At 36.4% G+C, this 25,421-nt stretch overlaps 1 protein-coding gene and 1 long non-coding RNA gene across 2 annotated transcripts; both read left to right on the top strand.

The window, feature by feature from the left end:
- Window positions 1-9,422: 9,422 nt before the first annotated feature.
- Window positions 9,423-10,366, top strand: LOC147548604 (uncharacterized). The gene is made up of 2 exons (XR_015237940.1): window positions 9,423-9,637; window positions 9,993-10,366. It is a non-coding gene; the product is annotated as an uncharacterized LOC147548604 (long non-coding RNA).
- A 13,645-nt stretch (window positions 10,367-24,011) lies between these two features.
- On the top strand, window positions 24,012-24,975 carry LOC147548603 (protein DOG1-like 3). The gene has a single exon (XM_086671446.1). The coding sequence runs from the start codon at window positions 24,062-24,064 to the stop codon at window positions 24,827-24,829; it is 768 nt and encodes a 255-aa protein (XP_086527572.1). The 5' UTR covers window positions 24,012-24,061; the 3' UTR covers window positions 24,830-24,975.
- The last annotated feature ends 446 nt before the right edge of the window (window positions 24,976-25,421 follow it).

The raw sequence follows: 25,421 nt of genomic DNA, 5'->3' as shown, positions 1-25,421 counted from the left end.
GAACCTATTTAGAGTCTCGGTCTAGGACCGAGACACTGGACGAGTGTCCGGATGCATCCAAGATGCGTCTGGAGCAACCAGAAGCATCTCGGATGCGACTGGAAGCTTCCGGACGCAACTCGGATGCGACCGGAACATCCAGAAGCGTCTAGAACGCGTCTGGACGCGTCCAGAAGGCATCCCAGATAGGATGGCCTCGCCGTCTGTGCACAGAAGCGTCTGGGACGCGACTGTGGAGCACGGGTGCATCTCGGACCGAACATCCGAGATGGCACATTTGCTGTCCCAAGGCCAGACACGTCTGGGACGCGTCTGGGAGTTCCAAGAGCTCTCGGATCAAGCATCCGAGAGGGATATAAGGCGACCGGATGGTCTGGACGCGTCTGGGACGCGACCAGGACGCATCCTAGACATCTCACCCGAGATGTCTATGGTCTGTCCTAGGACAGAAGCGTCTAGCTGGGCTAGGAGACGTCTGCCCGAGAGACAAAGCACGGCAGGAAGGTGCTGTCTCTAGGACCGGACCTTGACCAGGCTGAGTCAAGAGTTGACCAGAGACCAGTCAAGGGACTTTGACCAGGGTTGACTCAGATCTTTTTGAGTGAGACTCAAGGGCTTTTTGGGCCATGATCTGAAAGGGAGTTTTTCAGACTTTTCTCCCGGTTCCGAGCATAATTTTTTCCGACATAGACCCGGGTTAGAGGAGAACCCGAACGGAGTTTTTCCTTATATTGATTTTGGAAACAATTAAGGAAGAAACATAATGTGCTTCTAGTTTGAGTATTGAGAATACGAAACTTTAGAAACATTAGACATAGAGATGTCACAAATTCCCACGAATAGCTATACGATAGCAAAACCTAGAAACGAATCTAGGATACATACTTTATTTATTATGATTGTCATATTTTTGTATGTATGGATGTATGTGATTGCGTAGAATAGTATACCTTTAGATAGGATTATCGTTTCTTGTTCTAAGCGCAAGGAGTTGTGCCCGAATAATACTTAGAGTATAGGGTCTTAGAATCTATTGACGAATTGAATGATGAGATCATGGTTCAAGTGGGAGTAGTCAATAGAGGTTCTTGGATATGGATCCAATCGAACCATAGGCGAACAAGAAATAAACTTAAAAGATGGGATCTTTTAAGGGGTAATACTAAGATTTAACAAATCATTACGCAAACCCACATAAACTTTTACGTAATAAATCATGAATGGTTATGCAAGAGTTCACAGTAACGCAACTTGATAAATTACGTAATAAGTCCCAAAAAGAATTTTGAGTGAAGCCTACCCAGATTAAGACACCTGTTGAGCCCTTGTTCATCGATGGTGGGTCATGCCAAAGCAGGGTGCCATCTTTTACCTCGGGACAATACGGGTAATTCTATGAAGAGGTCTACATGTCTAAATGGTTATTCTCAAACGAGTCAGCAAAAGGGTTTTGGACTTCGGGGCTAAAGGACGATTTAATGTTTAAATCGTCAACCAAGAGTCATATGAGATATGATCAGTAAGGAGTTACTCACCCAGGACGACGAATTAAGGGCAGTGCCAAAGTACGCTTAATTTCGAAGGAATGGAATCTTGGAATTATATTATTCTAAGGGGACAACAAAAGTAGAATAATATAGGCAAATTAAGAAAAATTGCCAGGATAACAAGTTTAATCACTTTTGCATTTCTTACATGTAGTTTAATTATGACAACAAACATCTTCAACCTCTACACCATACTTGAGAAATTGAACGATACCAACTTCGTTCAATGGGAGAGGAACCTGAGAAAGGTTCTAGGAGAAAGCGCAGAAATATTGGACATTCCAATCCCCGTGCTTTCAGAAACTTCTTCTGATGAAGAACGTAAGCAAGTAGACGATATTCGAAGGAAGTCAGCGCCAGTAACCGGTTTAATGCTAATGGCCATGGAAAGAAAATATATAGATATGTTCATTGAAATGGAGGCATACACCATTATTCGACGACTAAGAGAAGTGTTTGGAACACAATGTCGAATAGAAAGATTTAGAATCACAATGGTGACACTGGGAATGCGACTGGAGAAAGGGAAACCCGTCCGTTATCATGTTTTGGAGATGATTGATCGCTTCAAAGACATGGAATGGATGGGGTCTCCTATGCCAGTCGTAATGGCAGTTGACATCATCCTGAATTCATTGGATGAAAGGTTTCAGGATGTAGTAGCAAACTTTGAAGATAAGTTTGGACGGGTATCCTTCGACAGTCTACTGGCGATTCTGGAAGTTGCTGAAAGTAGATTCAGCACCCCTGAAACTCTAGAAGAGATTCTAGGAGTTCAGGAGACTGTAAATACGGGAACGGAAGACGTTAGGAGAAGGAAGCCGTCTGGCAAGAGAATGGGCAGGAAAGCACCAAGACCCAGAACTATCCTTCCTAACAAGAGATGTCTTGTGTGCGGTAGCACATCTCATATTTGATTAAGAGATTGCCCGCGATTCTTGGAAGATCTAAACGACGGAGCTGGGAGTTCCGGTCAAGGTAAAAATTATTAAAAGTTATTCAATTAAATACACATTCCTCGAGGTATGTGATACCTAAAAGACTCTTATCATTATGAATGACAGGAGCAAGAGGGAGCTGAGTATTTATTGAAGAGGAGATGAACCTGTCGAAAGCTGAGAAGGCAAGAGTTGCTGGAAAAGCTCAAGAAGGATCATAGACTCGATAGGCAATACTTTAAAGTAGTTTTAGTATTTCTTTTTCTTTTTAGAACAATGACTCTGTAATGAGATTATGGGAGTGAATAAAATATGAGATATTTTATGATGTTCTTAAAAGAGCCTATCTAACTTTTAAGTAATTTTAACGGATGATCCGACTTAGTCATTTTAAATCTTGTAAGAGTACAAGAATTCAGTTAATCGTAGAAAATAATGTTAGACATGAAAGTCTGCGATTAGTGTGATTAGAATGGACATAAGACTTGATTGTGGAGAAGTTTTGGAAACAAATCCAAAATCGAGAAGTGGGTCTGGATGACTAAAGAATATGATGAGATCATAAGTTCGATAGTCATCGGTCTTCCAAAACACAAAGTCTAATACGTATCCGCCAAACCACTAAAAACCTAAAAAGCTATAGTGAATAATTGAGTCCATCTTGATATGGATATTATTTTAGAAGGAGTTCTAAAATTGTCAATTATTCTAATGTCTAAAGCGTGTTAGACATAAGTTCTTCAAGAAGAAGAACGGGGTTTTCTCGCCAATCATCGGAACACAATGAGATTGTTGCTCTCGATGGTGTCTTCATTAAAAGGAGGGTCCTTCTAAGAAGACAAGTGGGAGGAAAAATCGAATGGGATTCGATAAAGAGCAACAAGAGGAAGTAAGGAGTTACTTGCCTTAAAACAAAAGAGAGTAAGAGTTACTCGGCTTAAAACGAAAGAGAGTAAGAGTTACTCGGCTTACGTGACAAGAGATGTCGACTTGAATGGTTCAAGGGACAATCGCCTGGAAACTTCTTAAGGAGTTAAGAAGGTTGCTCGAAAACCCCAAGGAATCTTTAGAAGATTCAAAGAACTATAGCAGAAACCACTCTGAAATTGGATCGGAAATCCAAAGAGATAAGAGTAAGAATGGTTAAATCTTGTGAGACAAGAAGGTAAGTGGGAGTGAAACAAGAGTTGTTTCAGGTCCTGTATGTAGGAGACATACAAGAAAGGACAAGAAGACGAGGGTGAATTAACCATGGGCATCAAAAGTCTATGGAGATCATAGACCAGAGGATGATAAAGACTCGTTCAAAAGGAGTTTTGAAGAGGTCTGAATAAGAAGATCTCTTGGAGAGAAATTCTACCCAACTCCCGTGATAAACACGGGAGAGACACTTATGTTAGAACACATAAGAACAATCATGAGATGATTGTTGTTTACCCGAACATCTAAAAGTACTTGGAGTACGAAAGGATGTCGTCGCCCATACAAGACAGAAGATTGAAGAAAGTCATAAAAGTAATCTTCCGAAAATAAAGATAGGAATCTTTTAGGAAGGGCTAACAGATGGGAAAGAGTTTTCCATGCTGGGAGTCGTTACTTAACTCTACTAGATAAGAAAGTAAAATTAGAACTTGGGAAGTACTAATTTCAGTGGGAGAAAACTGATATTATCATAACAGCTTACGAAGAGTTCGAAAGCAAGATAATAACCAAGCGAAGTGAAAAGGAAACTAAACTGTCACCATAGAACGATCATGAGATGCTCGGGTCCAAGGAATTAGGATCCAGGAGGAGAATCCTAAGAAGACTTGTAAAATTGAGAACGTGAAGGAGTTCACGCGGGTGCTCAAATTTTACAGACTCTTGTTATCCGAAATAAACTGGGTTTATTTCGTCATCTAAATTGTGGTTTAGAATTTAGACGACAGTCCAAAAGGATGGAGTGTTCCAGGTAGGTTTATTAGATACGTGATCTAATGAAAGAAACCCTACTAAGTGAACATGGAAGCACATCATCCTACCATCCCTAGTCCAGGTCATTAGTTGGATAATAATGACTTAGGAAGACTAGCATGAGTGATTGACAAGATAGCGCTGTTTCTTGGGCTATGGGAATAGGAGTATTCAAAGGTCAACTTCATGGGTGTATAGTTGATACACTGGAAACCCGTCGAATGAGAGTACTTCAAGAGTTGAAGTTATAAGATGTCATAACTCTCATTTAAGCAAATTGGAGAGATTCCTCAAAACATGAGTACTCACTCAGTTTATGGAAGGAATGTCGAACTTTGGTACCGTCAAACGCCATCCGTAAAAAGTGGTTATAAAAGCGGCATACTGGGGGAGACAGGATAGACATGAAATTGAGTGGGAGTACAAGAATGGATTATGTTTTCCTGAGTAAAATCAGGATAAAGTATCTCCGGGCCACTTGATGAGAAACAACTAAAAAATGCATGGCCGTGCTCAAACGGATTAAGAGTTAATCGTTTGGATTGGAAGTTGTTCTCGGGATCAAGAGAGTCTGATAAATATGACATATCAGATGAGATACGAAAAAACATGGGAATCGAGCATTGCACTTGTTCTAAGTACAAGTGGGAGACTGAAGGATATGATGCCTAAAGTCTGAAGGAATGGTATCCTTCCGAAGGAGTGTCCTTCGACCAAGGATGCAATGCGTGCAATTTGGCTAATAGGATCTTAATGACCTTATTCGGAAGATCATTAGTCCGGTCCAATTAGGGGTCGTAATGCTTAGCTAGAAGCCAACTACGATCGTCGAATCAAGAGTTGATTCGCGGCTAACATAGACCGGATCCTACAAGGGTTACACAACAGAGTAATGATTTGAACGGAGAGAATTGACTAGATGGATAATGGCAAATAAGTGGATTGGATCCGTTATTGGTAAGTCCTGAAAGATTCGGAGAAGTCCGAAGAGATAAACATGTCCGGGCCCAAAAGGGAGGCCCGGAATGGCTTTAGGAAGGCCGGCCATGTGATGGCCGGCTAGGCCCTAAGTGGGCCGGCCAAGGAAGCCCATAAAGGGCTATGTTGGCCGGCCACTTAAAGAGACCCAATAGAGGGTAGTTTGGGTGTTGCCTAATAATTAGGTTTATGGAATCCTAGTTTGAGTCTAATACCTCTTCTAGGGATTTCTATATATACCTAATTATACAACCTAAAGAGAGAGGCAATTCAGAGATAGAATTGTGTGTGTCTGAAAGAGTTTTAGAATATACATCTCAGAGAGAGAGAGAGAAAAGGAGTTTTCTCAAGTATCTAGTCAAGAAGAAGGAGTTCTTCATCTCAACCTTCAAGAAGGTCCTAGCTGACTGAAAGGAGGGAGTTCAAGTCATTATTCGGTGTCTCAAGTAGAGGAGCTACACTTGGAGCTCTTATCTTCCGAATACTAATCGGAATTTAGTTCGCAGGAAAGCGATTAAGAGGTAATCATCTTTCCAATCTAGTTCATCGGTATGTTCATGTATAGATCCTGGAAATAGGTGTTAAACATATGATGTTTGAGATTCCGCTACCAACACTAGTCAATTAGGTGTATGAGATACACTAGGTTATTCCCTACAAGTAAGCATACATGAGAATTAATGTTAGAGGAGTTATAAGGGAAAGCAAGTGTTAAATTAACTTATGGTTTTATAAAAATGAACCATTTTTTAATTTTTGAAAATTAAAAGACCAAAAGGAAAGCTGGTCACAAACTAGGGGTCCAAAAAAGAAATAATCCATATAAATTACATCATAAATTAAATAGGTCTTATCAGGGGCGAAATGAAGACTAAGCCAGGCTATAGCCTGGGTTAGCTTCATATAGCTATGAAACAAAGTATCGCCAAAGTGAAGTGCTAGCCCAGTTGGTTGCAATCTCGCCTCGGACTTCGAAGGTCATGGGTTACACTGCTTTGTTTAAAACTTGTCTTTGGATAATTGTGAATTCTTCTTTGTTCCCCAATTTGTAACCACCTAAAATTTTTGCACCAACTTGTGTCTGAGCTGCTTCTTTTTTGGTAATAGTTTATTTTTATGTTGCACTTAAATTATGTTTGTTATTAGTAATTTTCTTTTTTATTTTGCTTTATCTATTATCTGTTTCTCTTTCCACTTCATGATCTTGTTACTATTTACTTATGTGTCGCCAGTCAAGAAGTCCGCCGACAGCAAAGGTTGCCAATGACCATCCACTCTTAAATTCTTTTCTCTTTCCACTTCACGATCTTGTTAGTATTTACTTATGTGTCGCCAATCAAGAAGTTCGTCGACAACAAAGGTTGCCAATGACCATCCACTCTCAAATTCTTTTCTCTTTTCTTTCCTCGTCTTCTTCTTCTTTGTTCTCTTTCTTTTTCTATAACCATTTTAACCGCCACCACAGACATTCACCCACCTCTTGGCGAAATTGGAACTATATGTCTACATTATTTTGTTTCAATTACTTTTTTTTTGCTGAAGATTGTTTCAATTACTTGATACACGAAAGAGTTAATGTCTCCTATTTTCGTATTTTGTCACAAACTTAAATACAAAATTTTTCTTCATGTATCAAATTTTAGTGTAATGGTGGAAATTTTTTTATCATAAAATGATAAAAATATGAAGCAACTGGATCGAACAAAAAAATGTCATCATGTGTTGCAAGCAGTAATATCTTTTGGAAAATATTTCATATAATGATAGACTAGGGTATATCCCGTGCCCTAGGGCTCAGACACTTGTATCAATCAAATGTTACAAAATTTATTGTTATTTTTATTGAGAGAGAGAGATTTTTATTAGTTATTATTTTTTTGTTTTTTTCTCTTAAATTAGTTATTATTTTATTGACAGAGAGAGATTTTAATTTCTTTTTTATTAGTTATTATTTTTTATTAGTTATTCTTTTTTTGTATTATTTTTTTGTTTCTTTTCTCTTAAATTAGTTATTATTTTATTGAGAGAGAGAGATTTTAAATTCTTTTTTTAACCCTTGAAATTTTTTTTTTTTTTCTTAAATTAGTTACTGTATTTTATTTCTAAGAAGGAAAGGATAATTATTTTTTAAATAGGTAACTTTATTTCTACGAAGGACTATCTATATAATAAAACAGAAGGGAAAACGACGACTGGGACAAACATCCTTTTTTAATAAAGGATATTGTCTAGAAGTCCTTCTAAAAATTTAAAATATAGCCCTTCGTAGAAATAAAATTACCTATTTAAAAAACAATAATCATTTCCTTCTTAGAAAAAAAAAATAACTAATTTACGATAAAAAAAAACAAAATAAATTTCAAGGGTTAAAAAAAGAAATTAAAATCTCTCTCCCTCAATAAAATATAACAATAAATTTCGTAACGTTTGATTGATACAAGTGTCCGTGCCCTAGGGCACGGGATATACCCTAGTATTTTAAATTTTGAGAAGGGCTTCTAGACAATATCCTTTATCAAAAAAAAGATGTTTGTCCCAGTCATCGTTTTCCCTTCTGTTTTATTATATAGATGTACGAGGTAAAATGTCATCATCTTTTCCTTAACCCAACTCTGTCTGGTCCTAAATCCTGGCTCTGCCCGTAGGCCGTAGGTCTTATAATATGTCATCTTTAAAACATCTAGGACTAAATAAAGACTCTATAGAGTTTAGAAAAATAAAATAATGACTTTTTAAACTATATATTACGATTAGACATCTCATTTATTTCTACTTTTATTTTATTAAAAGTGTTTTAACCCAAGTCAATAAATAATATGAGTATATTTTTATTATCGTGAATCAAATCTGTCATCCGTGAGCAGGGCCGGCCCTGGACCTAGGCGGCTCCTAATTTATATAACTTTTATATATGAATAGTATTATTAAATCTATTTGTTTATGTAATCAAGTTTGTTTAGACAGAAGAGTTGGTAAAGTAGTTGATTAAAAAACCTAAGGTCTAAGGTCCGACTCTGGTGATTTACATCATTTTTTTAATAATTTTTCTTTTACAAGGGACACTAAAAGAACAAAGGTAGACATTAGATAACAAAGTCCAATTAAAGTTATAGTGTTAAACGCGTTAAACACTCCCTAATTAATAGGAAGTTTAAAAGAAAAACAAAATCATAACATTTTAAACTTAATTAAGTACTCATGGATGCCTAAAATACACTTAAATAAAAGAATAACAAAAAATTAAATTAAGTACGTATTCTTATAATTCTTTTTTTTTTTTTCTAATTTCTTTTCAAACTTCAATCTCACATTTGTATTTCAACCTCTACAAGTGTTTATTACATAGTTACATAGAAGTAAGTTCTTCCTTTAATTTTTCTTTGTTTTTTATATTTTCTTTATATTTTAATTCTTATTATGTAAGTTTTTTTTTTTTTGTTGTTGTGAGATCTTATTATGTAAGTTGAGATATTTATGTTGATTAGTATATATTTGTGTTATTATGGCATTAGATTCTTATGACTCCGATTTACGCGATTAGTTAAATCACATTCGAGAGCTATAGATCAATTCGTTAAGAAAAATAAAAGACTATTAACCCAAATAAAATGTTGACTGAATAAATTACTTTTTCATCTTAAAGTGTAAAGGAGCCGTCGACACAGGCCTCAAAAGTCAGGACCGGTACTATGAGCCGAGTGGTCATGGGCGAAATGTAATTGGAATGTCAATGGAACGGTCTATTCCAGCCCACGGTATTTTAGTTGAAATTTCTACACTTTGAAACTTGTGTTAATGAATCATGCCACGTATTTGCGACTAGATAAGATGATGTATGAATGGTGATGAATTACCCAATAATGAAGAAAGAAGGATTGTGGAATTGAGAATGTAAGTGGGAAAAGGATGTATAATTGGATAGGGTCAGAATCTGATTTTTAGTTGAAATCATGCCAAGTGGCATGTCCATCGTTGGTATTACGTCACGCCATTGACCAAAAATATAGAGGAGGATCTGAATCTCATGTCTCATGTGGGATGTTTCCTCACTACTACCCTGGTAAGGTTGTTCTATCTAACTTGTGTGACATATAACGGTGTTTGGCAGATGGATAATGGTATTGAAACATGAAAACACGAGCTGGGAGTCCAAACAATGGGTGATCGATGAGAGCTCAGTGCGGTTTTGTCACAAAATACGTTTCAAGTCCAAATGTCAGGGTAAAGACGACTTTTCCTAATTTATGTTTTTTTTCTTCCCCTCTTGCCGTTGGACTTTGGCAATTCTAACGTTTCTGACATTCTGAAAATCTGACGCGGAAAAGTAAACTTTTTAAAAATCCGAAATTCCCACTATATCTGAGGGATTTTCCTTCTGTTTCTCTCTCTGAAACTTTCAGATCTTATCTTCTTCATCTCTATCTCTCTCAAATTTTGATCTGTGGCGCAATTTTTTCTGAAAATTTTGTCGAATTTTGATATCCCGTCCATTATTTTGTTTCAATTCGTTCTTCCTTCTTATTTATATATCCAAATGTCTTAAACATGTAAAACTTTTCTGTTCTTCTTTTTCCAGGTGAATGGTTTCCTTTAATGTTTCTTTTTCAAGATCGATATTTTGGGTTTCTTTCTCTCTCTAAAAGCAGATCAAAAGATCGACTTCATATGATTCAAAAGATCAAGGATCGTTGATGATTTATGATCGGTTTCGCACGGTTATGTTTTTATTAAGAGATGAAATCTTGTATTTTTCTGGATTCATAGATCTTAAAATCCAAAAATCAAGATCTAGGGTTTTTTTAAAATTAAACCGAATAACAACAAATTAGATATCTTTAACCCAGATTGAATATCTTTGTTGATTTGGTCAACTATTTGTGATCAAACTTCGGTTTATTTGTAAGAGGTTTGTAAGATGTGAATGAAATCAGATCTATTGCACTATGTTTTGAATTTTTTTTGAATTTGTTTTATCATATTTAGTTTTCCTCAATTTGTGAACGAATTTTTTCTTGAAGTGTAATGGGGAGATTTGCTGGTTGGACCCCCGTTCGTGTTTAGAAAAAATGCAACATTGAAAAAAGGGAGTCCAAATAACAAGTCAATCATACGAAAGGGGGTCCAAACAACAAATCTCCCAAGTGTAATGTACAGTACTGGACATTGAATGATGTACATAACAAAATTTCCTATACTTTGTATCAAAAATTTGTCCAGTACATAACAAAATGTCATATGAATTTTCAGTGAAATAGTTTACATTTTGAAAGGAATGTATAAGAAATTTTATTATGTACTCTACATAACAAAATTTCTTATACTCTCTTTTCAAAAAGTGTCAAAGTACATAGCAAAATTTCTAGTATATAAAACAATGTACAATACATAAAAATATGTCCTATGAATTTTCAGTGAATTAATATGCATGTTGGAAGAAATGTGTAGGAAATTCTATTATGTACCGTACATAACAAAATTTCCTATACCTTCTTTTGAAAAAGTGTCCAGTACATAAGACATCATATAAGGAGAGAATGTTTGAGAGAATGACAAAACTATATTTACAGTACAAGATCTTTGGAAAAAACTGCCATTATACAAGGAGAGAAAGTTTGAGAGAAGGTAAGTAGTTAAGATTTGGAGAGAAAAAAGTATGCTTAAAAAGAAAAAAAAATATGGAGACAGAAATTCGAAATTGGTTAAAAAATTGAGAGAAAATAGGAATTGGAGAAAAAAAAACAGAAAAGTAATTTTAAAGAGAAAAAAATCTGTTAAGATTGGAGAGAGAAATATGTGTGGGAGAAAATTAAAAAAGAAAAAATAAATAAATCTGGAAAAAGGAAAGAAAAATTTGGAAAGGGAATTAGAGAGAAAGTTAAAGATTACAAAGCGAATGTTTGTAAATAGCAAGTTGGTAAATCTTGTAATGGCAATTCTGTGAATTCGTGGAAAGTACAAGATTTGATGGGAGGGGCGTCAGATTTGTGTTCAGAAATTTTCAGACTTTCAATGGCACGAAACGTAACTTTTGAAATCCCGAAGGTAGTTTCCGAAATTTTCTCTCCCTCTCTGACGCCGTGGACCTGCCGCTAATATTCTAGCATCCACGGACAGGGCTCTCATTTCCCAGCCCATTTTGGGTTGTTGGCCTAATCCCTCTTGAAACATTCACAAAAAAGTTTATTGGTTGATCTAAGCAATCCTACATCGGTAGTAAAACGAAGAGTTGCTCTTTTTAAGAGGTACGCATCCTTCGCTAGTGAAGTTTTTAAAATCGTGATTCCATTTGTGTCAAAGCGGAATTACCGGTAGTCTAAAAGGCTGGTCTACATCATCCTACAACACGTCATCAACACGATTTGCTCTACTGTAGTGATCTTGGAAGGATATGTTGTAAACAATCCTACACCTGTAGTGAGGCAGAGTGTGGTGCTCCTCTTAAGAGGTTAAACACCTTTCACTAGTGAGGCCTTTTAAAACTGTGATGCCCAATTAAGCCAAAGCGACAATATCGCTAGGAGTCCCAAAGGCTGATCCGCATCATCCTACAACACGTTATCAACATGATTCACTCTGCTGTAATGTGATTTTAGGAGGGTGAACAATCTTACATGGTGGTGAGACAGAATGTGCTACTCCTCTTAAGATGTTAAGCACCCTTCATTAGTGAGGCTTTTTAAAATTGTAACGTCCAGTTGTGCCAAAGCGGAAATATCGCTACAGGCCCAGAAGACTAGACCGCATCATCATATACCATTTGTTTCATTTTATGTTCCATAATTTCCAAATGGTGATACTCTAACTTCTTTTGATAATTTTTACCAATATTAATTTTTGTAGCATCTTAATAAAATTCACAGAATTATAATAATATTTATCTCACTTCAGTTAAAATTAGTGGATATAACATGTTATGTGGTTGCCCATCAAAAGTGGGTGCCTATAATAACACTAAATCCACAACTCATCATATCCTCATGTTATGAGGTATCTTAGAGAGCATGAAGTGTCTTGGATAGTAGGACTGTAGGAGGCGTACATTCTTGGTTACATACTTATGCATGAAGGAAATGAGTTGGAAGGTACACTGAGGAGGTGTCTTCCCATTAATGTTACTAAGCCCACAAGGATACACCTCTAACCACCACGGTGGCACTAGATGATAGAGTTTTCTCTTGACTATAAATACCTTGTGTTAGTCATGTATTAGAATATATAGCTTTTGGAGAAGATCATTAATAAAACAGAGAGTTTGGTACTCATACTATATTGCAAACAACCTTTTGTATCCTAACATTTATAGATACTCATACTATATTGCAAACAACCTTTTGTATCCTAACATTTATAGATACTCATACTATATTGCAAACAACCTTTTGTATCCTAACATTTATATCTTAGTTTCTCTTATAGATTAACTTATAACCTTTTGAGTTCGTGTCCCACCGGGTGTGCCACATAGGAGAGATAATCATAAAATGAGTATATTTATTGACAGTCAAATTCTATTCTAATGCCGATTGTAAAAATTAAAATTATTTAAATTGGGTGAAACTTGAAGTCTTCTCTCATTTGTGACTTTAAGCAATTTAAGTAGGTGGTCAATACGGGGACAATTGTTTTTTTATATGGACAACTATTTTCGAGCCCGGTGCGAGTCAATTATGCTTGACTTAGTTGACTTTAATTTAATAAGGGGACAACTCCATAAAGTTTTAAATACTAACAGTTACTAACTTGCGGACCATTAACAAAATAATAGTTCAAAATTGAAAACCCTAGATGAATGAAGAAGATAAAACTCATCAATCTCTACTTCTCTTAATTTTTAGTAAACTATAGTTTCTACCACTTCTTTTTGTTTTTTAGTGAACTATAGTTTCTACTACTGTCCTTTGTTTTTTATCAAACGCTAGATAGGTTTTAATCAAACCCTACATTGATGAGGTAAAACTCTAACTTTTTTAATTTTATTTTGTATTTTCGTTTGGATAGTATGAAAGAATACAAAACGATTTCAAGGCACAAAATCGAAGTGAAGAAGAAATTCCCAGAATTTCGTGGAAAATCTACGAAAATATGCTAGATTTTCGTGGCAAGTTTCCTTCTGTCTTGCCAAATTTTCGTAGGAAATCTACGAAATTGGCGAGTCAGATTTTTTTTTTTACAAAAACTCAGAAATTAAGATCTCTCGTGTTTTGTCGATTTTCCACGAAGCACGAGCAACTCTACTTGTTTGTAAAAAAAATCTAGGGTTTTGAAATTTTTGATTTCTAGGTTTAAAAGTTCAACGGGTTTTAGGGTTTTTAGATATGATCTTTCTGGTTAGGAATATCCTTCAACAATTCCCTTCCCTTTCTTTAATGTCATAATCTTCTCCAAAAAAATTCCCTCTCTAGAATTTTGGGTTGATGATGAAGATGAAGTAGTAGTAGAAGAAGACCAAACTTACTTAAGGTTTATGAGAAAAGAGGGAGGTGTTAAAATAATACATCTAATTCTAAGAGGACTTGAGTGAAAATAATAGAGAGTTGTCCCCTTAGAAACTGGAGTCCATATAAAAAAATTAATTATTTTAGTTGTCCACGTAAAATAGTTGTCCATATAAAAAAATGGTTGTCCACGTATTGGCCACCTTTAAGTTTTAAACATGAAATTCCGCACATTGGCTTTAGTTATGGCAACTTTCAAATGGGAATTTCGTTTTACTCAAAAAATTTTCATTTTTGAAATTGGGATCATTAGATATAATACTAGGTTTTTGCACAAGCACATTATATTCTTGTTTTTCCTTAAAAGTGTACAACCTTCAGTACATTCCAATTTCTCCCAATATCCAATATGAACTCAAAACACTTATGGTGCGTTTGGTTGCAGGATTCATGAATCCACGGATTCATGAGTCTTTGGAATTCATGATTCCACGGATTCATGAATCCAAATGGTTTCTTTTGGTTTGTTTGGTAACCGATAAGAACTCTAGGATTCTTGATTCCTTCATTTAAAATCCTTTGGTTTGTTTGTCTATTATATTTGGATTTTTACAAAATAAGATTCTATTAAAATAATATCTTTCAAATTCATGAATAATATCCCAAAAACAAAATCTCATCCAAATATTGTCTCTAGGTAACTGAAATTTCATGAAACCTATTTTTTTCACGAAAATTTCAAAAATAGTTATTTTTTTAAAAAATAATTATCTTAACAATATTATTTTTTTCAAAATCATTATTTTTTTCAAAAAATAGTTATTCCTTCTACAAAATGATGAAAAATAATGATTTTTGAAGAAAAGGTGATTTTTGGAAAAATAGTGTTTTTTGAAAAATAGTGATTTTTGAAAAAATAGTGATTTTTGAAAAATAATGATTTAAAAAAAATAATGATTTAAAAAAAAATGATTTTTGAAAAAAATAATGATTTTTAAAATAATGATTTTGTACGAGGGAAATAAATTTTTGTTGATTTTAAGTTTGAAATTTAGGTTTATTAATCCAAAATCCGAGCAAATCCTAGGGGGTAGGGTGGGATTTTGGTCAAATACAAATTTTGGAATTAGGAATCCTTAGGATTGAAGAGTCCTAGGATTCTTGGTAGCCAAACAGACAAAGGATTTAGGATTCCTACCAAATCCCACTTTTGATAGGAATCCAACTTAGGAATCCTACAACCAAACACACCATTACATTGTGGTTAAGAGAAAAATTGTCCAGTCAAGAACGTCAAGAAATTCTTTACCACCTTTTGAGAGCAAGTGATAATGGAAACAGAAATTTGGTGAAATATCCCTAATAATAATTTTTTGAAGGACTATTTAATGTTTTTTTACTTTAACTCCTTAGGGTATTCTAAAATAATAACCCTAAGATTTCAAAAATGAAAAAATGAAACAAATATTTCAGTTTTTCTTTCTAAACACCTAATCCTCAGTCGTCACTTGCTTTCTCAAGTGGTTGAAAGTGTTGACATAAACTCCAAAATCCTGGAGGTCCCGAGTTCGACTGAAGAGGTGGAATCCATGGTTTATTGAACCTAGGTTATTAAGGGTATAATAATATAATAAATTTGTCGGGCTTTACGCCTCTATCATGTTGCTGGGCTTTAGGCCTCTTTCATTAACGGTTTAACTTAGGCGGTTATCGTGCTTATCACATCTTCGTGATGTATCAATGCCTTGTAAACACTAATGTATATCGTAGTCGATTTCTCAAAAACAAACAAATCGATCCTCTTTCCCGCGAACCATTCTCGAGCGTTTTTTTGTTGATTTTCGAGAGATTTTAATTCGTTGTTACTGTTGTAAATTGTTGATTCTCAAATCTCTACTAGGTAATCTTAAATCTTTGTTAATGTACTGTTCATTAAGATTTTCTAAGTTTTAAAACCTAAAATCAATAAGATGAGGTTTTGATTATAGATTTTGGGGAGATGCTTACTGGTTAATTGTTGATTCAAATAGTTTGTTGAATATCAAAATATTGGTTTATAATAAGTTTCTCTCTCTGAAACTAAAAATTAACATGTTGATGATTTTAAGGTATTTTATATTCTTTAGTTTATATGTTTGTGAAGAGGGATGAACCTTTTGATAAATAAAGAGAAGAGAGATGATGGAAACTAAGAGAGAGAGAGAGAGGGAGAGGGAGAGATAGAAGTCGTGAGACTGAGAGAGAGAGAGAGAGTTGTGAGAAATAATTGATATTAGATTAATTCTCTCTACTACATTCTTGTAAGTTACATAGGTGCCTATTTATAGGATAAAAGGTGAATTAGGGTTTCCTAAACCAAGAGATAAAGTTGTTAAACTAAAATATACAGTTGTTAAACTAAAATATACACTAACGATCTTCATGGACCGGGTCCACTCGGTTGGCCGAGTGGAAGCGGGTCAGTGGATCTTAATACCCCCCCCCCCCCTCAAGTTGGAGCGGAGACAGAAGTAACGCCCAACTTGCCAATAATGTTCTGAAAGGAGTCGCCACCAGCAGAGGCTTGGTGAATAAGTTTATTAACTGGTTTTCTGAAGAAGTGAAGCGTATGGCAATGACGTTGTCTTTAATCTTCTCACGAATGATGTGGCTGTCGATCTCAATGTGTTCGGTACGTTCATGGAAGACGGGGTTGTCGGCTATATCAAGAGCCGCCTGATTGTCACAGTAAACTATCATCGGTCTAGAATGGTCAATTCCAAAATCGAGTAAAAGATATTTTAGCCATTGAAGCTCACAAGTGAGAACCGCAAGGGCAGGATATTCTGCCTCAGCAGATGATTTGGCAAAGTGTGTTGCGTTTTATATTTTCAGGATAAAGGACTAAAACCGCACATCGTAAAGTATCCGGTGGTAGAACGACGAGTGGTTGGGCAACTAGCTCAATTAGAATCATAGTAACCCGTGATATGAAGAGAGCTATCAGCAGAGAGAAATACCTTTGTCAAGAGAACCCTTCAAGTAGCGAAGAATGCGATGTGCGACATCTAAGTGAGTCTGACTAGGAGTTTGCATAAACTGACTTGAATTATTTACCGCATAACTGATGTCAGGACGGGTGACAGCCAGATAAAGAGGCGACCAATGAGTCGGCAATAGACGGACGAGTCCGGTAAAGGAACCCCATCGGTAGGACTTAAGCAAAATTTCTGATCCATAACAAAATCGGATGGACGGGAGGCGGTGAGGCCAGAATCTTTTAGTATGTCAAGATCATGTTTAAGTTGACAAAGAAACATGCCTTGAGAAGAACGAGAAACCTCTATACCAAGGAATTATTGTAAGAGGCCCAAGTCCTTAAGAGTAAATTTGCGATAAGGAAAATTTTCAGTTTGGAAATGGCAATCTCATCATTTCCTGTTAATAACTATGCCGTCTACATAGACGAGGACAAATATTTGTGTGGAATCCGAGCGATATGTAAAAAAGTTAACAATCACTCTTAGATTGAGAGAAGCCTCTAGCAAGGAGGACGGAAGAAAATGTTGAGAACCACTATCGAGATGCCTATTTAAGGCCATATAGTGATTTTTTATGTCGACAGACATTGGACTCCCCCTTAGAGGAGAATCTGTGTGGAAGTTTCATAAAGACTTCTTCATGGAGATCTCCTTGAAGAGAAGCATTGTTGATGTCAAGCTGGCGGAGAGACCAACCTTTGACGACAGAAATGGATAATAGAACTCTAACGGTAACCAATGTGGAAACAGGAGCAAATGTATCATTGTAGTTGAGGGCCTCTATTTGAGTGTAGCCTTTTGCGGCCAGACGGGCTTAATAACGTTCAATGATACCATCAGATTTGAACTAGATTTTGTAAACCTATTTGCAGCCAATTGGATGTTTGCCGGGAAGGAGTGGGACAATGGACCGTGTATTATTTGATTCCAAAACGGAAATCTCTTTGGCCATGGCCTCCCGCTAATGAGAAGATATCATTGCTTGAGTAAACCAAATAGGTTCTTCCGTTGTGATGATAGAAGAGAGGAATGACTGATGAGATGTAGAAAAAGAGTTGATAGAATAATAACTCTCAATAGGACAGTGGACGGATGTAGAAGTAAAACAAAGGAAATCCTTTAAGTGGGTCGGCGGACGACGATTTCGTTGGGCACGAGTTGGCCGATCAGCGACGTCGGAGGTGGATTTGTCAGCGTCAACCGAGAAAGGTGGGTCAGACCGATTTGATGAAGGAGGACAATGGGGGCGCTAAAGGCATAGCCGAAGGAATGGGCGACGAAGAGGGCGACGAAGGCACCACCGCTTCGATCAGACCTAGCGAAGGTGTCAACGAAGGCACCATCGGTTGTGGGACTGATGGATCTTCCAATGGCAGTGACGAAGGGGGCGAAGACCGATGGGAAATCTGTGTCGGAAAATCAATGCATGGTTTCGTTGTCCTGAATGGAGAGAAACGGAGTCGGATGCGGAAGAGAAGTCGGTGGATCCGAAATGACTGTGACCATGGGGAATCAATCTTGATGGAACACCACGCCGCGGGAAGTGAATATGCGGCGTGGGTGAATGTCATATATTCGATAACCTTTTTGTCCTTTCGGATAACCAAGAAAAGTCCCAGCTGATGCACATGGATCCATCTTTGTTTTGACCAAAGGAATCCGAGCATAGCATAGACACCAAAAACACGGAGGTGTAAAAGAGTGGGAGGAGAACCCAATAAAACTCCATGGGGTCATTTACCATCCAGAATTGGTGTAGGTAGTTTGTTTATGTAGAAAATAGTTGTTTGGATAAAAAAGTTTATCATAATAAAAAAAAAAAACCTAAATTTTTTTCTATTAAGTAGAGGTTACAAAAATACTATGGGTAATAATAACTTAAGTTTAAAATAATATTGATAATTATTATTCAAGTCATATTCTATCTGTTTGGTTCCCAAAATACTCTTGTGCATCAAAACTCACTTTCTTCCTCAAGAAATCCAAAAATTTAGGGGGTTTTCTTCTTCTTCTTATTCAATGTCGGTAATCTATGAAAGAGGAAGGATCTATGAAAGAGGAAGGATCTCGATAGATTGGAATAAGTATAGAGAATATGTAAGACGATCATTCTCTATCTATCTAGTTTCTCTTTCTAGCCGCTCTCTATAAGGTTAGCCTATAATGACGAACGAAGCATCTCAATCGCAATTTGGGGCATAGTTTTCGGATTTTTTTTTCTTTGTTTTATGATTGGAATTTGTGATTTAATGATGAATTTCTTAGTTTAGGTTTGATTTGGGATTAACATTTTTCAACTCCATCGACTGAGACATCTGGGGAACATGGCAACTTGTATGATGCTGAACCACTTGATGTTTGCCGACCATTGTAGGATAAAATTAATCAAACTGAAGATTTGCCTCTTCCCTTTCTGTTGGTAATAAGAGGAAGATGTACTTTTGAGGCTAAAGTTAGAAAGGCGCACAATTTAGGATTTAAAGCTGCTATTGTTGATGATGATGTAGATAATGGTACTCTGATTGGAATTATATTTCTTTCCCTTCACAAAACTTGGGATAAGTTGATCTTATCTTGAAGTGTTAGTATTTAGTTCCAGAGCTTCCAAAAAATGCAACAATAGAAAAAATTTATGATATTATTGAAGCAGTGTGAGAAAAGAATTTGACGACACATGTAGATTCAAGTTTTTTTTAGTTTTTTTTTTTTTTTCAGAATTCGACTACGATCTACGTTATTTGTTACAAGGCATTGATACATCATGAGATGTAGAAAGCACGATAACTGCCTAACTAAAACCAAGAATAAAAGAGGTCTAAAGCCCGACAACAAAGAGGCCTAAAACCCGACAAATTTATTACATTATTTATAGCCTAAATTACATCGGATAAATCTTGAGGGAAAACTGTTTTCACCGAGACTCGATCCCGCGACCGCATCGGGTTAATAGGGGTGTCCAACTGTTACATTAAAGGGTGGTGGACTAGATTCAACTTTCTTAAACTTTATGTTTCTGGATTTTAAGGATTTTTTTTTCAATGAAAGATTTAGTGATTTTGACTTGGCAAGTATGCTTGTTAGAGATATATGAGGGAAGAAGATACTTCATGATTGTCGATTTTCAAGAACCTCTATGTTTGATTTTCTCCACAGATCTGAAGCTAGAGAGAGAAAGTACAAAAAAATGGAGATTGGAATTTGCAAACCGAGTTTGGAGGAATTTGCAAACCCACTTTGCAGCTGTAAGCTTGTGCAAACTCCATTTGCAAAACGCAATTTGAAACTGAGTTTGAAATATTGCAAATGCAAACTCAGTTGGCGGAAGAAGTATTGCAAACTCAGTTGGCATAAGAAGAATTGCAAACTCAGTTGGCAGAAGAACAAAAGATTAAAAAGAACGCCCATTTTTTCTGAATTCTTTTGAAGAAAAATGATGGAGACCATCATCATGGGCCTCACGACCAAGTCATTGGCCCTCACGGCCAAGTCAATTAGGGTTAGATTTGAGAGTTTCTATGTTTTAGTATATCCTATTAAGTCTAGGTTTAGAAGTTTCTATGTTTGAGTATCTTTGATATTTAGGAATCCTAGTTTGAGTCTATCTAAAAATGTGTCTAAGTTACAATAAAAGGAAGTCCAGTATGTCTTTGTTATTTAGATCTTTTAAGAATAATCAATCAAGTTTATTATTAAGTTTATCGTTTCGTCAATTATTATTACTTTATCGATTTATTTAATTAGTTGATCATAGTTTTATCGGTGGATTCCATTACTTTTACGCTTCCGCAACAATCTACATCAAAAAAAGTATTGAAAATGGTTCGTGTTAGAAAAATAATAAAAAATCTTTTCTAAATATATAAATTTTATAGAAATCTGACACCTCAATAAAAAATTATATAGATTTAAAATTTAAAGAAAAAAATAAAATAATTAGTTATACAAAATGACAAAAGGATATTTTAGCCTTCGTATGTTTTTTTGACCTGAGTAGTAATTATGAAATGTTTTGTGTTTTTTTACTTATTTCTAATATTATTTTGACCTATTAGTTAATATCCCTTTTTTATAAGATAAATTGCGGTCAAGACACTCTCCCCAAAAGGAGAGAGGTAAATGAGCTTGTAAACGGAGTGAGCAAGCCACTTCAAGGATGTGGCCATGCATTTGTTCAACCACCCCATTTTATTTGGGAGGTGTGGGTATAACTTTTATGGTGAATTACTCATTTATCGAGAAACCATGGTTATAAAATATTAATCATAAATTCAGAATCATTGTCTGACCGGAAAATCTTAATAGTTGAATTGAATTGAGTAAAGACATAACAAAAGAAATTAGTAATTAATTTGGTTGTTTCAGATTTAGAACTGAGAAGAAACAACCACGTACAATGAGAGAAATCATAGGCAAGCGTAAGAAAATAACGACAACCTGAAGTAGAAGGGACGGAAAAGGTCCCCATACATCCGCGTGAATTAATTCGAAGATTGAGAGGAAGAAGAAATATGAGAAGGAAAAGGCAAACATGATTGCTTAGAACGAGGACAAACGCCGCACGATACTTTATTATTAAATAAAATAGAGTTCATACAAAGAAGTTTAGAAATAAAGTACTTAAAACGAGATAAAGATCTGCGGCCTAGACGCCAATGCCAAACATCGTACGAAACCGTACTTGGACTAATTTTAACTAAATTAGAAACCGAAAGAACTGGATGCTCCGTGCGAAGAAAATAGAGATCATCATGGAGACTACCATGCCCAATCGTCTTCCTCGTCGACCAGTCCTGAAAGACACAGTAGTCAGAGTCAAATAAGAAGGTACATTGAAGAAATTTAGAAGAGACTGAAATAAGATGGAATGTGAACCTTATTTTTTAAAAAGAAGTGATTAGAAAAATAGATTGATCCTATATGGAGAACACGAACCCATGAACCATCGGGTAGTCTAACAAAGTAGTTAGGTGGTGCCTCTGAATTGATAACCCAATGAGGAAGCAGAGAAGAAGAAAACATACCCGTAAGGATTATGTCGGGGGTGCCGAGAGAAGGAGTGATCGCCGGTACCTTTTGTTGTTCCAAAAGTGCCAAAAGTGATTAATATTGATCTGCTTTAAGGGACGTTGCTAAGGGGACGACAAAGCTGTTCGCTTCACTAACCAAAGCCGCAAACTGATCTGCCCGAGGACGATGGCGGTTACATGGAGCGGTTTGAGGTGGGTAACCGTGTAATTGATAACATGTGGAGATGTGGTGTCCGTGAATCTTACAGTGATCGCAGTACGGGCGGGGACGTTTGGAACGTGGCTTCTTTGATCGGTCATAGCGATCGCCATCATTAGTAGGGGTGTACATTTAGTATCCGAACCGACCAATCTAATCAGATTCCAACGGGTTTGGCAGTTTGGGTACCGATCCAATGATTGTTCGGATGTTAAAAGGTCAAAGCCGAGTGGTTTAGATCAGTTTATGGATTTGGTTTACAGAGAGCCGAAAAAATCGAACCAAACCTTTGATTATTATGATGAGAATGATGGATGGCTGAGATTCAATAGTTAAGTTAGTTCCATCAAAACATCGAAATATTCTCATATTAAAAAAAATAGAAAATCAAAACCAACAATTAGAAAACCTATGTTTATCGTCTTTTTTATCTTCCTAAAATGTGGAGAACCTATGTCGGATTAATTACGCACAGGTAGACTTAATCTTTTGTGACTCAATACTGATTTTCATCATGTCTAAAGTATAACTGTAGTAGGTTTTTAAGTCGGAAATACGAAATTTTGTTTACGGTAAAATGTCACAGGTGGTTCAGTTATCCAACCGAACCAAATCGTTCATGCACAGTTAGGATCGCTAACCGAACCAAACTATGAATGGATTGGTTCGGATTGAGATTTGAAATAACGAACCCTTCGATTTGGACTTCGGATTGGCCCAAGAACTCGGTTATCCAACCGATGTTCACCCCTAATCATTAGAATGTGAACCGACGGCTAGAGTAGCAGCTTCAGTGGTAGTAGTAGTGGACTTCATCAAACTCTGTTGGACTTCTTCTTCTTTAACAAGAGAATGAATACAAAGGATGGAGGGAAAGGGGTCCATCAACAATATTTGGCTTCTAATGGCAATAACCGACTGAGATCTTTTAGGGAGATTCCGAGATTAAGTCGGTAAGTTGTTGGCTCGCTTCTGCCTCCCCAGTTTAGAGCGTGAGACATCGGCCTAGCTTACGCCGACCCCCCTCATTCCTTTAGAGATTCCAGGGCTGATCTGTTCGTGTCAGAGGCGAAACAGAGCTGATACCTCTTAGCTTGTCCCGATCGACCTCCCAGTTAGGGGTGTAGGTGGCGGAGCGTTGAGGGCTTAGTTGTTCTGCTGCCTTAAGCCGGGATGACCCGTTGGACTTCAGGTCAAGTCTTGACTCCTTGACGTCAGTCAACGTCTGGACAATTTATGCATCATCAGTTATGTTTCATATGCCTTAATCATGATTCTACTTGTATTTGAGAAGCTCATATCGACCCCTGTCTCCATGAAAACCATCTCAATTGAGATAATAAGTAACGCGTTTATAAAAATCAACTAAAATTTACCTACAATGATACTGTGTCCATGGTATATTCAGATCAGGTATGTGTCCGGCCATGATCAAGAGAGAAATAACATCTACATATCCGGTTAGGATATATCTTTCCAAGTCGGCATTATCCGAATCTTTTTTAGCCAAGTTGGCAGAATCCAAATTTTTTTTTCGCCAAGTTGTGCTATTCTAGGGTTCAATCATACATAAAAACATAAGTTCCGGAGTCAGGATGACTCAGTCAGTTATCTGACTGTGACATCCCTCCTGGGCCCTGGCTTCCTTTCTTCACTTCCCTAGGTTGATTATCTTACCGTTACTCACAACTTATTAATATCCTACACGTTTAATCAAACTTTTGGCTTGTTTGCTAGTCATAGAGAAATTCTAGTAACACCAAAATGACAAATTGTGTATGAAGAGTTTCAAAGTTCACCTAACAAAATGCCAAACCAACCTTGTCCCATCTTGATTTTCCCTTTGGACTTTTCTACATATATAACTTACAAAGTCCATCAACTTCATCTTGAGTTTCAAAGAGAGTTCATCAACTCTCTTTCCCACTCTCTGTCTCTATCTTTATCTCTCAAGTCCTTATATAATGGCATCAAACAGCTCAAATCATCAAAATAGGCCACTTGAATGCTATTATAATTGGATGGACCAACAACAACAAGATCTTGAAGAACTCTTGCAAGTTTTCAACCAACAAGAATCTAATAACGAGGAAAATCTTCGTCAAATGGTTGAAAAAATCATCAAACACTTTCAAGAATACCATGAGAATCGAATCGAATTAGCTCGAAAGGAACCTTTGTCCTTCTTCACACCCACTTGGTGCACATCTTTTGAGAATGCTTACTTATGGCTAGGGGGTTGTAGACCATCATTATTTATTCGACTTGTTTATAGTCTTAGTGGCTCAGGACTCGAATCACAACTAAGTGACTACTTAGGTGGAGAAAGAATGGATAATATTGCCATGTTATCGGCCAGTCAACTCAACCTTGTTAGCGAGTTACAGTGTAAGACAGTACGAGACGAGAACAACCTTTCAAACAAGATGGCAAGTTTACAAGAAAATATAGCTGATATCCCACTAATCAAGTTTGCTAATGAGTCACTGTGTCTGGGTAGGGAACTGAACACGACTAACGGAGTAGTCCAGGCTCTCAAGGAACAAGCTGAAGACCTAGTGCCCGTTTTGGATGATGCCGATAAACTTAGGCTAATCACTTTAAAGGAACTCATCAGTATTCTAACACCATCGCAAGCGGTTGAATTTCTTATAGCCTCGAAGAAACTTCATCTTTGTATTCATGCATGGGGCCTAAGAAGTGATCTTCAAGATGGAAGTAATCTGAGCTAAACACCAAAGATTACGTAATATGTACATATTTTATCTTTATAACAAGACAGCTTTGTCTCTTTGTGGAAAGTGTCAGTAAAAATAATAAGAGATTTGGGAGTGATGAAAGAATTGGAATTGTTTCCTTTTACAAGCACCCACCTTTTAATAGTCAACAATGATTCTAAGTACATCAATCCTGTACATCTTTGTTCATGCCCTTGAATAAGACAAAAGTGTTGGGGTCCCTCTTTATATAAAAAGGATTCCTAGTTAGAATAGGATTTCTCTTATTCCTTATTTAGGGAGAAATAAAAGTTTCTATTTATAGCCTAAAAAGTAATCCTATTTCTAGTAGAATACCTCCTTATTTGTCATTATAAATAGGGAATGTAAGGGATGAAACTACTCATACTTTCAGGTTAGAGAGTATCCTCCCAGTTGGGAGCTCCCAGTTGGGAGAGTTACAAGAGAATCCTCTCAAATATATCTTCTCAGGTTAGAGAGAGATAAGAGAGATAACAACTTCCAGAACAAAGAAAGGCTAGAGAAAGAGAGATTTCTGAAGTGATTCTTTCAAGAGAGATTGAAAGAGCAGAATATTGGTTTGAAG

The sequence above is a fragment of the Eschscholzia californica genome, unplaced genomic scaffold (assembly GCF_041429995.1).
Source record: "Eschscholzia californica isolate CP2 unplaced genomic scaffold, dmEscCali1.0.p SCAF_3, whole genome shotgun sequence".
NCBI lineage: Eukaryota > Viridiplantae > Streptophyta > Magnoliopsida > Ranunculales > Papaveraceae > Eschscholzia > Eschscholzia californica.
This window is presented reverse-complemented; position numbering and strand designations above follow the sequence as displayed.